General features: G+C 36.9%; 1 protein-coding gene across 3 annotated transcripts in view; it reads left to right on the top strand.

Annotated features, from left to right (window-relative positions):
* The window catches only part of MSRB3 (methionine sulfoxide reductase B3), a 233,819-nt gene that overhangs the window by 177,441 nt on the left and 40,693 nt on the right, over positions 1 to 15,685 (top strand). For 2 of the 3 annotated variants that reach the window (XM_051962053.1, XM_051962054.1), the window contains one exon: positions 2,632 to 6,362. The exons of the other annotated variant lie outside the window; for it this stretch is intronic. In XM_051962053.1, the coding sequence (XP_051818013.1) occupies positions 2,632 to 2,793 (162 nt within the window). In that variant the 3' untranslated portion in view covers positions 2,794 to 6,362. Of the gene's footprint in view, positions 1 to 2,631; positions 6,363 to 15,685 lie in introns of those variants that run through there. 3 annotated transcript variants of the gene reach the window in all.

The raw sequence follows: 15,685 nt of genomic DNA, 5'->3' as shown, positions 1-15,685 counted from the left end.
AGCCTGACGTGAATCCGCCCGATAACTATTTGTGATTTTCCACTCCCATATGTATTATGGCTTCCCAATTTAGTGGGTATGGTATGTTCCATTGTAGTCAGTTTGCTTGGACGTTCAGAAATATGTGTGCAAATGATTCCTTCCACCTGCCCATAATTTCTCTTTGACTGTTCTTTTGTCCAGAGGAAAATCAGATAAATTTTTTCCCTTGGTGTTAAACAGGAAGACTGTTTCCAGATTGACACAAACTTAGTGGACCAAATTTAATCATTATAATTTGTTTATCAAATTAAAGGACATTAAGGATTCTCCTGACTCTTGTTCCAAATCTGAATTAAGAAATTAAAACCCGACTAATCTTACTGTTTGAAAGTACTTTTTCATTGGAACTTTGTTCTTAAAGCAATGTAAATAAGAAGCTGTTTTCTCAATAGGTTCTGTAAATGATTAATTGTGGTATCATCATTTTGCCTGAGAGAGCCAAATTTCCTGGTTTTTAAAAAACTACCTCTTTGAGACTTCCACATGAAAGCTTTACTTTTCAGATAGTGAATGATCAAAATTCTGGAGCTGTGTATGAGGTCAATAATAGCACACACATACTGTTCCTCACGATCACTAGTTCCTGTTGGCCTGTGTACCAACTTGCTCGTTTGGTAGGCAGAGATGTGTGTTTTCCAATGGGCAGTGGGTAAGCACATGGATTTTACTCAGTGTGTCTCAGCTGCTGGTGCCTGAAAATGTGGCCCCGATTGTTTATAGAAGTGAAAAGCAATCTGAACTGTCAACCCTGATATTACCTTAACCTGTATAGAATGTGGTAAAAATAATGCAAGATTTGTTTTTTTTTTCAACCTGTTTCATATTTTCCAGGCAATAGACTGACTGCATGAATCCAGGGTTCATTTTTAGTTCTTTGATGAGCTGACAGTACACTGGAAGGAAAATAAGAATGCATTTTTAACATTGAAGGGCCATCTGATCAATTTGCTATCTGTGCTATTTATTAATAACCAGGGAACTTTTGAGTACTGATTTCCAGCACTTTTGAGGGAGGTAGGAGTTCTCCTACCATTCCCATTTGTAAAATCCTTATACTCTTCCCTGTACAAGTCTCATATTATTATGTATTGACTACCCAACAGCACAAATAATTAGCATTATCAGTCATAATACCCTTTCTTGTTCTTTTCAAAATCTTGACTTAAGCAAATTTCTTAGAAAATGTGTGTCCCAGACTTTAGTGTGTGGGATAGTCTAATATGTTTGCAAAATTTTGCTTCCGATGTTTTCCTGTGGTACACTACAGTTCATTCATGTCCTTACTAAGAAATGAACAAGGGTCCGGGGAAGAGGGGAATGGTAAGTATGCTATACACTGTGATCTTTTGTGATTCATCCACTATTGTTGTGGTTGTCCTATACTCTTTTTCAAATGGAGGAACAGCATTTTGCCTTGGTCTTTGGGGTAACCCCAGCAAGATAAGCTTCTCAAAAAAACCTTTCTCAGTGTTGGGCTTCTTTTAATAACCATCATAACCATTTACACCCACTCTTGCCCTTGTACTCCAGGGTTGTCTCCCTTTCCCTAAATTATTTGGTTGCTAGTTAGCACAGTCTTGGGGCCAGCTAAGTAACATATTGGATAGAATACAGGACCTGAAGTCAGGAAAAATTTATCTTCCTGAATTCAAATCTGGCCTCAGGCACTTATGAGCTGTATAATCTTGGGTAAGTCACTTTACTCTGTTTGCCTCAGTTTCCTCAATCTGCAAAATGAGAAAGAAATGGCAAAACACTCTAGTATCATTGCCAAGAAAACCTCTAATGAGGGCACCAAGAGTAAGATGCAACTGAAATGACTGAACACCATCAAATATGGCCTTTAACTGGAAAACTCGCTTTTTCTCTGGAATCCCACACCTATCTGCTCTGGAGCTTCTCATCCCTATCTCCTGGGTCATGTAGATAAAAAAGCTCCTAGGCCCAATTTTCAGCCAGGAAAGGGAACCCTGAGACCTTTTCTCTTGGCTATTCTAGAATCCCGATGGCCATACTATATAAATTCACCAAGCCTTATCATTACTTTACTGGGTACTGAGGACTTCCAATGCTTGTCTGATGTTAACTTTTACTGCCCGTGAAAGCAACCGTCACCTCCGTCATGGCCAGTTAAATAGCTTTTACAGTGGACTTTTGCATATCTGAAACCCACCTATCCAAAGCCAAAAGTAATGGGGGAAGGGGGAAGAGATTTTATTCTGCCATGTTTCTTACAAGGAGGAGGTCAAGGGTCAAACTCAATTCATAAAATTACTGCAGTCATTTTCAGCTGGCTGAGAGAGTTCACAGATCAAAAAAAAAGAATACAGTGGCTCATAAATGATTTCTGATATGCACAATGCGAGTGGTTTTTTTTTTTTTTTTTTTTTTTTTTTTTACTCTCAGCATGTGGTGCAACGCCTGCCAAAAACCATCCTCACGGCTATTGACAGGTAGATTAGAAATGGTCCAAGATGGTTTCCATCATTCCACTCTTGGCTAGTCATCCATTTAAGCCATTTAATAGAAGTACAACTCAAAGCCTGCTTTGTACAGATTTCTTCCTCACATTTTGATCTTCTCTTTCAGTGTGGTGCTCACCTTGGGCATGTTTTTGATGATGGGCCTCGACCAACTGGCAAAAGATACTGCATAAATTCCGCTTCCTTGTCTTTCTCTCCTGCGGAGAATGGGAACACCGAAGACAACAGTATCAACATCCCAGCCCAAGCTGGCAAAATGGAGCTGTAGAATCAAATTCAATATGAAATAACGATCTTACCAGTTAGTAAGGGAAAAAAATCAAAATTGTCTATTATCTTATTCCGCATATGCATTTATATTTTTCAAATTAGAAGGGTAGTTTGTGCTATTGAGTTTTTCTTCCTTCTCTTCCTTTTGCTTAAACAGAGAGGCCTTAGCCAGGAGTATATTTTGCTATTGATTATATTCTTAACTATTTGTATGTAGATTTGGAGAAAAGAGATAGTTTTGAGAATGCCTTATCATTAGATATTTGAGTCCCAAGCTGCAATCCTTTTTAAAAAGTAGATTTAAAGAATCTCTCCCTTGAATAAGAAGGAGCTAGTGATTTGGCCTCCAGACTCCAAATTAGAGCATTTCAGTGTCAAGGCAATTTGAAGAGAACTGAGGCTGAATAGTGAGTTCAGACCTGCAAGACAGATGGCCATAGAGTATTTATATGGATCTATTGAAGATAAGGATGGAGTGATGCCTTTACCCTATTTGTAGATTTTGTGGAAAGTTTGAACTAAGGCAGTTTATTCCCACTAAAAGGGTGTGAAGGTCTAAAGTCTTTCCTTATGTGAAATTGCTGCCAGATCTGAGGGGGTATGGAGAGTGTTGTGGAAGGGGGAAGTAAACATTAGCTCACTTTCAGGACTCGATTTTATTTTATTTTCCCCTGAAAACATTGAAATGCAAGACCAGTGTACAACTCTGGGCTCCATTTTGCTCAAGGTTCACACAGAAGAACACCTGCCATGGTCTTTTTGTAAGTCCTCCTTCCCACACTCAACATTAGTTGCAACTAAGGCAACAATTTGGGAAATTTGAACTGCTTAAATTTAAATAATGGGAATGGGAAGCTTCAAACCAAAGTAAGGGAAATGGTGGAAAAACTAAGAGATACATTGAAGACTGAAACCATTGTGTGGTGAACCATGCTTGGGTAGACATAACATGGAACAACACAAGAAGACCCTAAAGAGGGGACATACCATACAAGAGGGTGCAAGGCCATTCTATAAATGTGGAAGTGGGATTTGTGGATGTTGGGAATTAGGTGTCTTGGGTTTCAGACCCATGCTTGCCATTGATTTGCTGTGTTAAACATTTCTTTATCTGTGCCTGTGTCCCCATGTGTGAAATGGGAATTAAAGCATTTGTAAAGTACATTGAAATCCTCAGGGCAAAAGCACTATATTGCTGCATAATTGATATGAATAACAATAATATTAGCTAGCATTTTTGTAGTGCTTTAAGGTTTGCAAAGTGCTGTACATATATTAATTCATTTGATCATCATGACAACCCTGGAGGTAGGTGCTATTATTGTCCCCATTTTACAGATGAGGAAAATTGAGGCAAAGTAGGATTAACTGACTTGCCAGGGTCATACATCTAATAAATGTCTGAGACAAGATTCGAACTCAGGTCTTCCCTGATTCCAAATCCCATCACTCAATGCATTGTACCACTTAACTGCCTCTGAATATTAGTGTTATTATATTATTTCCCTTTTTCAAACCAAATTTTTTTTCTGGTCCTAAAAGGCTCAGAGGTTTCAGGCTTAGCGATTTAAATGAAAAGAAGTAGAGAGTAAATTCTTTTAGTAGATTGGCATGGAAACAGTGGGACTGAGAGCCAAACATTTTTCTTTTGTTTAACAATAGGAGCTAATTTTATTCTTAGCAATTTACTATGTAGTGAGACTGGGGTCAGATATTGTTGTTCATAAGACTGGAGCAGGAATACAAGATGGAGTGATGTCACTTAATAGTGTAGTGACCTAGAATGTTTGCTGACCAATACCAGATCTAATTTTTACCAATTAATAATCAATAATGCAATTAAAGCATGGGACCTGAATTCTAAAAACCAACTCTTATTTTAAATGAAGGAATAGAGAAAAACTCATGAAAATACTATATTGCCTCTTGAGAAGTGAGTCAAAAATAAGGAAAGAATTCTTTGGAACACTGGAAAAAGAAAAGGAATAAAACAAAAGAAGAATTGAGTGTCTATGTCGATTGCATTTGTGTTCTGAGTCCCTGTATCAGAGATCCCTAAAATTCTGCTGCCTTTTTATTGCAAAATGGGCCGTATAGTGTCTTCTCATCCACCCTCTTACTGTCCTTCTCCTTGCGGTCTATAATTCGTAAGAGTCCCTCTTTCCTCTCTGAGGTATAGCTCAGACTCAGATAGACCTATCCATAGCTGCCTTGCCCTCTATCCCCATTTCAGGGATCTACTATATTTAGGCTTCCTTGGAGATCACTTGTGAGGTTGACTAAAACCTAGGCAGACCCTGAAAATATGCCATATATTCATGAATTCTTCTCTGTGGATTCCTAATCAGGGAGTGGAGTCTCACCTTCCCAGTCACTCCTTTCATGATCTATTGTTCTGAGAGATCCAGAGAAAGTCCAAGCATCCAGATAATAAGAAGTACCATATGGTTTGAAAATAGCTGCTAAGTTCCTCTTTAGCCTATAGAAAAACCTGCCTACATGTTAACTGGATATTTACTATGGAACTTCAGTGGAAAACAGTAAAGAATAAAGAGGATCTCTTCTCCCTTGGTTTCTTCATTGGCATTCCTTCATCTTTTGTCTTTGTGAGGCTTAGCATTTCCTGGGAATGGGATTATTCTCTTCCTTCTTTTTTTTTTTTTCTTCCAGAAAAGCCCATTTTTCTCTCAATACATTTTCCAATGTCAATTTTAAGGGAAAAAACCCAAATCAATATCCATTAATAAAAAGTTGGGGTGTGTACATATATTTTAATTCCATGTTGCTTTTAGGTTTGTATTATCAAATTTCAGAATATTGCTGTCTTATGTTAAAATATATTATAAAAATTTCAATGAGCAATAATGTTAGCTGTCACGCACTAGATTTACTTTTTGCAGGATATGGAATGCAGTGAACTGAGTCAATATAGTGAAGCATATGTGATCTATGGGAATTACACCATTTAAAATAGGAAACTCATTGTGCTCTCCTTCCATGCATTACAACATGGTGCAGGGCAAGAGAGATTTTCTTGTCATGCTGGGCCCTGCTCATATTATGGAGTAAAAACATTGCTCTGCTTGTGGTCATAAGGAAAAGACCTTTAGAGAGCAATGATATAAATACTGCCTTATGAGAACATTTCTCTTAACTTTGCACTTCTTTTATGCTTTAAAAATCTGAATCCAAATGATGTAGCAGGTTGAGAATGTATTTTACAATAGTCTTCCATATTGTTACTTTATTTGAAATGTGTTTCTTTAAATACGAATAATGGATGAAAAGGATGTAAAAGAGGGAAGGGATTGCATCTTCATCTTTGTATCTTCCAGCACCTAGGACAGTGCCTTACACTTAGAAGGCACTCAATAGTTACTTCTTGAATTGAACTTAATTGAATTGTTAAATCAAATATTTTTGCCTTAAGTAGATTTATAATAACATTTCCCCCCTCTAAACACTACAAACTTTTCAAAAAATGTTATAAAATGTTCAGTGGACAAAGCTTTTCTTATGCCTATTGTATTATGAAGAGTTATGCAATAAAATCTCTTTGTAAAGAAATGTTTCTGGCTTTATTTCCTTGAGACCTCTTCCTTTAACAGAGCTTCAAATATAGGTAGTCAGTTGTCATTGGACATGGCCTTCAGAAGCATGGAAATAGAATGAATTGCAATTCTTTGCTTGGACCAGTTCTTTGAAAAATACTTAAGGAAGCTAGAAGTGCTGGGATATACCTGTGGGCAAGGCAGAGGCTAATGGAGTTCTTAAGTTTGAGGTTTCTGAGAGATGGGGCATCACACACATATACATTCCTCATTTGGTCCCTCAGTTAGTTCTTGAAATTTCTAAGATGAATGATATGGACTTCCTAGACTTTCAGGAAAGGAGAAATTTCTAGAATAACCCAATGAAATGCAAAAACAAGGTCCCTCATCTTAAGGAGCTCACATTTTAATGGGGCAGATGACATGCAAACAAGTATGTGCAAGATATAGATCATATAAATAGAAGACAACCTCAGAGGGAATATGCTAGCTTTTATATACATGGATATATATACACATACACATAAACATGTATATATATAAACCCGCCCTATATATACATACATATATATGTTTACTCTTTTTCCATATTGTTCCATTTAAAATTTTTCATTATTTACAACACTGCCCAGTTTTAAAAAGATGCTTAATAAGGTACCATGGACCACAGACCTTAAACAGGCTCAATTTAAAAAATAAACAAAAAAAAATGACTATGGGGCCAGAGCTATTTTGTAAGTCATCCCTGGTACAAAGGACACATAGGAGTATCAAGAAGCCACTATGAGAGTTTACTTATGACAAGATCTGGCTACATTTTTAGAGGACATCCAAAGACCATTCAAATCCCTAGATAAGTGTCACAATGAAATTGACTTCTTAGGAGCCTATGGAAGACTCTTATTAATGTGCTATCAGAGCTCTGTGTCTCTTTCTGTGTTTTTGTCTTTGTCTCTAGGTCTCAAGTCTCTGGGTCGGTCTCTCTCTCTCTCTCTCTCTCTCTCTTTCTCTTTCTCTCTTCCTCCTCCTCTCCTCCTCTCTCTCTGTATCTCTGTCTGTCTCTGTCTCTCCCTTCTCTCTCTATGTGTCTCTCTGTCTTTCTTCTCTCTATTGCTCTCTGTGTGTCTCTCTCCCCCCCCTCTCTCTGTCTCTGTCTGCCTGTCTCTCTCTCCTTTTTCCCTGTCTCTCTGTCTCTTTTTGTATCTGTCTCTCTCTGTGTGTCTCTCTCCCCCCTCCTCTCCTCCTCCTCCTCCTCTCTCTCTCTCTCTCTCTCTCTCTCTCTCTCTCTCTCTCTTTCTCTCTCTCTCTCTCTCTCCTCCTTCTCTCTCTCTTTCTGTCTCTGTCTCTCTTTCTGTCTCTCCTCTTTCTCTCTCTCTCTCTCTCTCTTCTCTCTCTCTCTCTCTCTCTCTCTCTCTCTCTCTCTCTTCTCTCTCTCTCTCTTTCTCTGTCTCTCTGTCTCTCTCTCTCTGTCTCTCTCTCTCTCTCCCCTCCCCCCCCATTCTGTCTCTGTCTGTCTTGCACATGTCACTCCTTCCCCTCTCTCCCTTTGATCAATTCTGACCTATATTTCCATTTGAACAAGAATTTGATGAGATCTTCAAGACAGGGAAGCAATCAAGTGCTCCCAGCCACTGTGTTTAAAAGCCTGCTGAGTAATCGGTAATATATTAGACACCAATCAATCAACAGATATTTATTAAGCATTTACTCTGTATGCTAAGTGCTAGGAATACAAAAACAAAAAATGAATCCTTGCTTTCAAGAGCTTATTCTAATAGGTAAGGACACAAGCATTTATGAAACTATAGAATAAATACAAATAGTAAATTTGGAATAGTTGGGGAAAGAGTGCAGTAGCAGTTGAAGTAATAAGAAAGGTTTCATGTAGAAGATGGTGCTTCAGCTGCATCTTGAAAAAAGAGAGGGGTTCTTTGAGATGAAGGTAGGAATGGGGATGAAGAAAACTAATAAACATTTATATGGTGTCTACTATGTGCTAGGAGCTGTGCTAACATTTTACAAATATTGTCTCATTTGATTTTCACCACAACCCTGGGAAATAGATATCTTCATTTTACAGTTGAAGAAACAGGTAAACAGAGACTAAGTGATTTGTCCAGGGTCACACAGTTAATATGTGTCTGAGGCAGGAGTCAAACTCAGGTTTTTGACTCCAGGTTTAGACCTCTATCCAGTATTCCACATAACTGGGGGGTATTCTTTGAATATCAGGGATAGATAACGCAGCTGCCCAGAGATGGCAGATGAAGTGGCATGTGTGAGAAAAATAGAGAAAGCTCATTTGACAGAGATGGTAGGAAGAAGATTAATAGGAAGAAGAATCAGGAAAGATAATTGGGACCATGCATGAATGGCTTTTAAAAACTATTTCAATAGATAATAGGGAGTCACTAGAGTTTATTGATTAGGGAGACTTGATAATAGATCATTGCTTAGAAAAAAAATCCTTTTTGGCAAATTTCATGTGGAAAGATGAGTAAAGATATACTGTAGACTTGGAAGACAATTAAAAGTCTGTTTTGTACTAATCCAGGGGAAAACTGGAAATTCCAATTCCAAGAGAATTGAGATGGTGACTCTATGAGCAGAGACAGGGAATCAGATGTAGGAGATGCTGAGGAGTGAGAAACAACAAGATTTGGCAAATGATAGAATATATACGTGGTGAAAATGAATGAGGAGTCAAGAATAATGCCAAGATTATGAACTTGAAACCCTGAATGTATTAATGATTACATTTTTGACAGAAATAAAGAAGTTTGGAAGAGGGGTAGGTTTGGGACAAAGATAACAGATTCTGTTTTGGACATATTTAGCTTGAAATGTCTCTAGGATATCTTTTCTGGAATCCCCCCCACACTTTTTTTTCTTTCCTTTTTTCCCTTTCCTTTCTTTTCCTTCCTTTTCCTTTCCCTTTCCTTTCCTTTCCTTTCCTTTTTCCTTTCTTCTTTCATTCCTTTTCCTTCCTTTATATCCTTTCTTTCTCCTTCCCTATCTTTCCTTCTTCCTATCTTCCTTCCTCTTTTTCTTCCTTTCTTATTTCCTTATTTCCTTCCTTCCTCCCTTCTTTTTTTTTTTTAATTAAAGCTTTTTATTTACAAAACATATGCATGGGTAATTTTTTCAACAATGACCCTTGCAAAAATCTTCTGTTCCAAATTTTTCCCTCCTTCCCCCATCCCTTCCCCTAGATGGCAGATAGTCCAATACATGCTAAATATGTTAAAATACATGTTAAATCCAATATATGTATAGATATTTATACAGTTATCTTGCCTCACAAGAAAACTCAGATCTAGAAAGAAAAAAATAACCTAAGAAGGAAAACAAAATGCAAGCAAATGTCAACAGAAAGCATGAAAATGCTATGTTGCAATCCACACTAAGTTCCCACAGGTCTCTCTCTGGGTGTATATGGCTTTTTTCATCACTGAACAATTGGAACTGGTTTGAATCATCTCATTCTTGAAGAGAGTCATGTCCATCATAATATCATCATATAGTCTTCTTGTTATTGTGTATAATGATCTCCTGATTCTGGTCATTTAGCATCATTTATGTCTCTCCAATTCCTTCTTTTTCTTGAGTCCTCTTTTTTCTTTCATTATTTTTCACCAATTAAAAGTATAGTAGCTACTCATAGAGCTGATCTCACTGCTTATCAGCATGAAAGCTTTAACTTGCTCCATTATTACAACCAAAGCGCTTCATTTGGTCTTAGACACTCTGGCAGCTCCCACTTTTTAGGACCTTATGATACTGATGCTGGACTTGTGTGTACATCTGATGGGTTTTAGCTATACTGCTCTCAAAACTCCCAAACTTAAATAATTCACTAGTCTCAGCCTCTTTATAGATTATTTATTTATAATTTCTTTATATTTGCTAGAGTTATTTATTTATCGGTTCTTGAATCTTATAAAGTGATTAACTTTATTTTACAGGGGTTAATAATACTCTACTCCTGCAGGGAATTTTATTCTGGGGGAAACTGAGTTTTTCTTTTAGCACAGCTAAATTTAGTTCTGTAATCTTAAATACCATGGAAAGAAACAAATATATTTATTCTGATATAGAAGAAGTGGGATTGACTTGTAGAGGCCATTTCAGGAAATGTGTGCCTATCTGTCCTCTGGAAATTTCTGCAAATTCTAGGAAAAATGGAATTCAAAATTTTGGTTTTTAGGAAATGATGAATGACCTGATTACTTAAAGCCACAAGTTGACCAGCTTTTAAAAGAACCTTGCATTTTGGTATTTAATGGCAAACTCTGGTCCCTTCATCCTTTCCATATCCTTAACAGCAAGAAGAGAGAGAACATCTAGCTGACTTGTAATGAGCTTTCTCTGCCTTGATATTACAGCAACATCTCAATGAGGCAAGCTTACACTTGGATCATAAACTTTTTTGCTTTTGTTTTTATTCACCTAATCTCAGATAAATGAATATTTTTCATAGATGTCTGGGTCTAGACTTAGAAGAATTTTCTGAGTTCAAGAAAGAGATCTGGACGTTTCTCAGAGACTAAAGTTAACATATGTCAATAGGAATTTCTTCATCAGAGGTGATTACTCACAAGAATAGAATTAGTCTAAACCTGGATCATTTTATTAGCAAACATACCAAGAGTTGTTGGACAGTGTAGCACTGAGGTGAATGTATAATGCTCGATCAGCAGTCCTGTAAACTTTTTTATGCCCTAATCAGGTTTAAGTATCAGTGTTTATAGGTTGGTACTGAATCTCATTTTTGTCAGATGTAGGTTGTGAGTGTTCTGTGTTTATTGTTCCTTTTGCATATAGGAAATAAATATCTATCCTATAACTGATTCATACAGTGAGCACCTTTAAACTATTCCTTTAAAGAAAAACCTAAACATGAATGTAATAGCAAACCTTAAATAATTTGCTGATGGGAAACTGAGATGGGAATTTCAGCAGCCAGAGTGGGAGAAAAATGGATATCCCTCCCATTAGAGAGAAAACTCTCTCAGGGTTGAACCCAGTCCAGAAGCATGGCTGGGTCCAGAGTAGAAGCGCCCTTTTAGTGTAGAAGGTAGTGGACAACAGCACCCCAACCTCTGTGAGCCCAGCAGTGGTTTCTTATTGTTATACAGAGTTTATATTAGAAAGAGGAAGAAAGGGTGTGAGGGATAGTATCTGTCATACAAGACACAAAGTGTGTTTACCCAAATGTTCAGTTTCTGGCACACCTGATCCAGTTAACCTTTCCTTGCTCTCCCACCCCCAAGAGGCAGAAAACTTAGAACACGTGTTTGACCATTATCTCAGCCTTAGCAGAGTCACTCTATCAATGAGGCGCTGAGATAAATGTGGGGTGTGAGTCTTCAGGGCCTCAGCCATTCACAGAGCAGATCTGCATTGCATATGACCCACCTATCCCAAGACCTGATAGAATAAAGAGGTGTATTTTGGTTTGATTACAATTCATGACAGATTGATAACTGCAAAGGCACTCAGACTTCAGGTCCCCCCACCCCCTTCTCTTTTAACACTACAGATTGTGAGGCTAGGCCAGCATCTGGTGTTCGTTAGATGGCTGGGTTGCATCATCCTCATGATTGCTGCGAGAACATCTCCTCCTAACATTCAAGCTATTGGGGAGAAGTGTATGGAGGCACAAAATGGCCTCATCCGGTTTACATCTTCATTATTGCGCTTCTCACATACCTGCTTACATCTGGAAAAAATCTCCAGGTGAACCTCTTGGGCTCTTTTTCTAAAGAGTAACTATAATTATTAGGGTTATACCCAAACTCAGCTTAGAATAGGTATGTGGCTGAATTTCAGCCAAAACCCTGCGCCTGTCTAAAAGATTTTTTTCTTCCTTATACCCATTGGAAACCAATTACTCAAGAGGGGCCTTATTTCCCCTCTTTGCACACAGCCAGTACAATTTCTGATTCTCTGCTTACAGTATTTGTGTTCTTCGGGGAGAAGACCAATGACATTTGAGGAGTCCTCCTAACCTCTCATCAATTCCCCCAGTGCCGAGCCCAGTGATCCCAAAATGGATTATAATAATAGTTTATATTTACTTAATGTTTTGTAATTTATAAATTTCTTTCCTTATAAGTGAACCTCTGAAAGAGAGTTATGAGTATTATCATCTTAGTTTTACAGATGAGGAAATTGAGACTCAGAGAGGCTATATCTTGCCTATGGCTACATGAGTATTAAGTGCTTTAATAAGTGGCTTTCTTCAAACCCAGTGCTCACTTTTCTATAGCCATCAGGATGAGTCAGGAAATAGGACAGTGAATAATAGATGACAAATAGAAGATGAGAGAGGAATGAGCAGACAAAATAAATAGACTGAACAGTCAGTTGGTGTCTGGATAGGGGAACAGATCGTGCTAAGAATCGCCCCGTTTTTAGATCATCTATAAGCAATTAGCTATTGTTACCCTAATTATGAGATCCTTAACCAATGACCAGTACGTGGGCATATAACTGGAAGAACAAAACTACATCAGTCTTGGCAATAGTACTCTGACCAAAGTCATGGGACAAAAAAAAAAAAAAAAATTGCAGGTAAATATAAAGATGACTCACATATTAGAGAGGAACTAGTCTCATCCTATGTCCAAACACAGTAAGCAACATAACTATGACATATTTTGTCATCTTGTATTGCAGTGATTATGACAAGCATTTATAAAAATGCCATCATGAAAGTAATTGTAGTTTATATGGCAACAATCTGCTGCAGAGGATGAGGAGGGAGAGATTCTATGAAAATGTTGATAAGCTATCCTCTTCCCAATCAAATCAACATGTATTTTAAAACTTAAAAACTGCAGCAAAAGGGGAAGCACATGTTGAAAAACATGATTTAGTGAAAAGAAATGGGAGAATCCAAAGGCTTACCCTCTGATATTAACTTGAATTTGTTCTGTATTTATTTTTATATATATTTATTTATATATTTTAAGATGAAAACTTAAAAGGTTTTAAATTTAAGCTTAAAAATTAAGCTTTAAAATGTAAAATATTTGAAGACAAGGACTGGTTTTTTGGTGTCCTTGTATTTCCAAGGCTTAGCACAGTGCCTGGTGTATAGTAAGTCCTTATGTTTATGGACTGATATATAAGACTTATGCTTAAATAGTTTGAAGACTTTCTTTAAGAGATTCCATCAGTTGGACTTGGCAAACAAATAGTGTCATAAAAATTAAATTGATCATACTTTAATAGAGAGGAAATAACTAATTTCTGATGCGGGAGTCATTTCCAAATTAGTCATCACTGTACACTCTGATCATCACTTTATGAAAGCAATGATCAAAATTAACATCAAATGAAAAGAATACAATGAGAAATCATTATGGTGTGTGATTGATTCAAACTGATCTATTTAAACAAGTAGCTGACATTAAAACAATAAACAGGAGAACAGGCATCAGCACAAGTATCAATCAATCAATATTTATTAAATGTCAGGCACTGTGCTAAATGCTAGAGACATAAAAGGAGGCAAAAGAAAGTCCCTGCTCTTAAGGAACTTACAATCTAATGGAGGAGACAAAATGGCAGCAAATACATACAAAGCAAACCATATGCAGTATTAAAGAGGAAATTATTTACAGAGGGAAGGCACTAGAACAAAAAAAAGACGTAGGAAACTTTCCAGTAAGAGATGAGATTCCAACTGGAACTTAAAGCCAGAGTACCCAGTAGGTAGAATTTAGGAATGAGAGCATTCTGAATAGAAGAGATACAACCAAAGAAAATGTCCAGGCCTGAGACATAAAGTGTGTCTTGCTTGTGGAACGGTGAATGGGCTAGTGTTATTAGAATCAGAATATTGGGAGTGGGTGGGTTTAAAGTTTAAGAACATTGAAAAAGTAGGAGGGGCCTAGATTGTGAAAGGTTCTTAATAACAAATTGATCGTTTTGTATCTGATCATAGAGAGGATGGGGAGTCACTCAAGTTTATTGAATTGGGGGTATGTGTGTGACATGATCTAACCTGCATTTTAGAAAAATCACGTCAGTGGATAAATGAAGGATAAACTAGAACAGGGAGAAAAGTGAACCAGGTAGACCCATAATGAGGTCCTGAACTAAAGCGTTGGAGTTTTAAAGTGTCAGAGGGCAGAAGTAGGTGAATTTAAGAGAGAGGCTTGAAATCATTAAAATAGTTTTGCATTTTCCCAAATGCAATCTAGCCCATCTTTTAACATTGTTCAACTCTGGGTCCAAATTGTTCATCTGCACTGTCCATTACACTGTCCATTACAAATAAATACACTGATGAACAAATTTTATTTATAGTTAATCCAAATTCATATTATAATCTGGTAAATAAATATTCTTTATCTACTTGGTTTTTCCAAAGTGAATCTACAGACCAGACTTTTGAACAATTACAGATCTTTTTCTTTTTTAAAAACAATTGAATTTTATTTTATTTTCAGTTGCAAATTATCTCCTCTTACTTCTTACCCTACCCAATGATAATGTAAGAAAAACAAAACCCATTGCAAATATGTACAGACATGCAAAACACATTTCCTATGAACCATGTTTAAAGAAGAAGAAAAAGAAAGCAATGGAAGATAATGTTTCAATATGCACTCTGAAACCAAAATTTCTCTTTCTAGAGATGCAAATAATCATAAATTATTTGCAACTATGCTTGGTCATCATATGTATCAGTCTTTCAAAATTTATTTATTCTTATAATATTGTTGTTATTGTACAAAGTCTTCTCTTCATTCTGCTTATTTCACTTTGCATCAGTCTAAGTACCGTAGTGGATGAATCTCTGGGTCTAGAGATAGGAAGAGCTGAGTGCAAATCTATCCTCAGACATTTGCTAGCTATGTGACCTTGGGCATTTCACTTTACCCCTGTTTGCCAGTTCCCTATCTGTTAAAAGGGATATACTGGAGAGGGAAATGGCAAATCACTCTCATCTTTGCCAAGAAAACCTATGAAATCATGAAATGTCAGAATCAACTGAATGACTTGACAAATACAAATTCTCCTAGTTTTTCTAAAACCATCCCTTTCATCATTTCTTAGACCACAATAGTATTACATTACATTCATATACCACAAGGATGGGATCCCATAAGTTTCCAATTCTTTGCTACTCCAAAAATATCTGCTAAAATATCACATATGTGTATATGTATGCATGTATATGTACTTTTCCTCTTTCTTTGATCTTTATGGAGTATAGAACTAGTCTGGTATAGGAGTATTGATGGGCCAAAAAGTATATGCAGTATAATTTTTTTTGAGCACAGCTCAAAAATGCTTTCCCTTATAGTTGGACTAGTTTGCAAT

Source organism: Antechinus flavipes, chromosome 5, assembly GCF_016432865.1.
Source record: "Antechinus flavipes isolate AdamAnt ecotype Samford, QLD, Australia chromosome 5, AdamAnt_v2, whole genome shotgun sequence".
Lineage (NCBI taxonomy): Eukaryota > Metazoa > Chordata > Mammalia > Dasyuromorphia > Dasyuridae > Antechinus > Antechinus flavipes.
The sequence above is the reverse complement of the archived record's forward strand: the minus strand, read 5'-3'. Positions and strand labels throughout refer to the sequence as shown.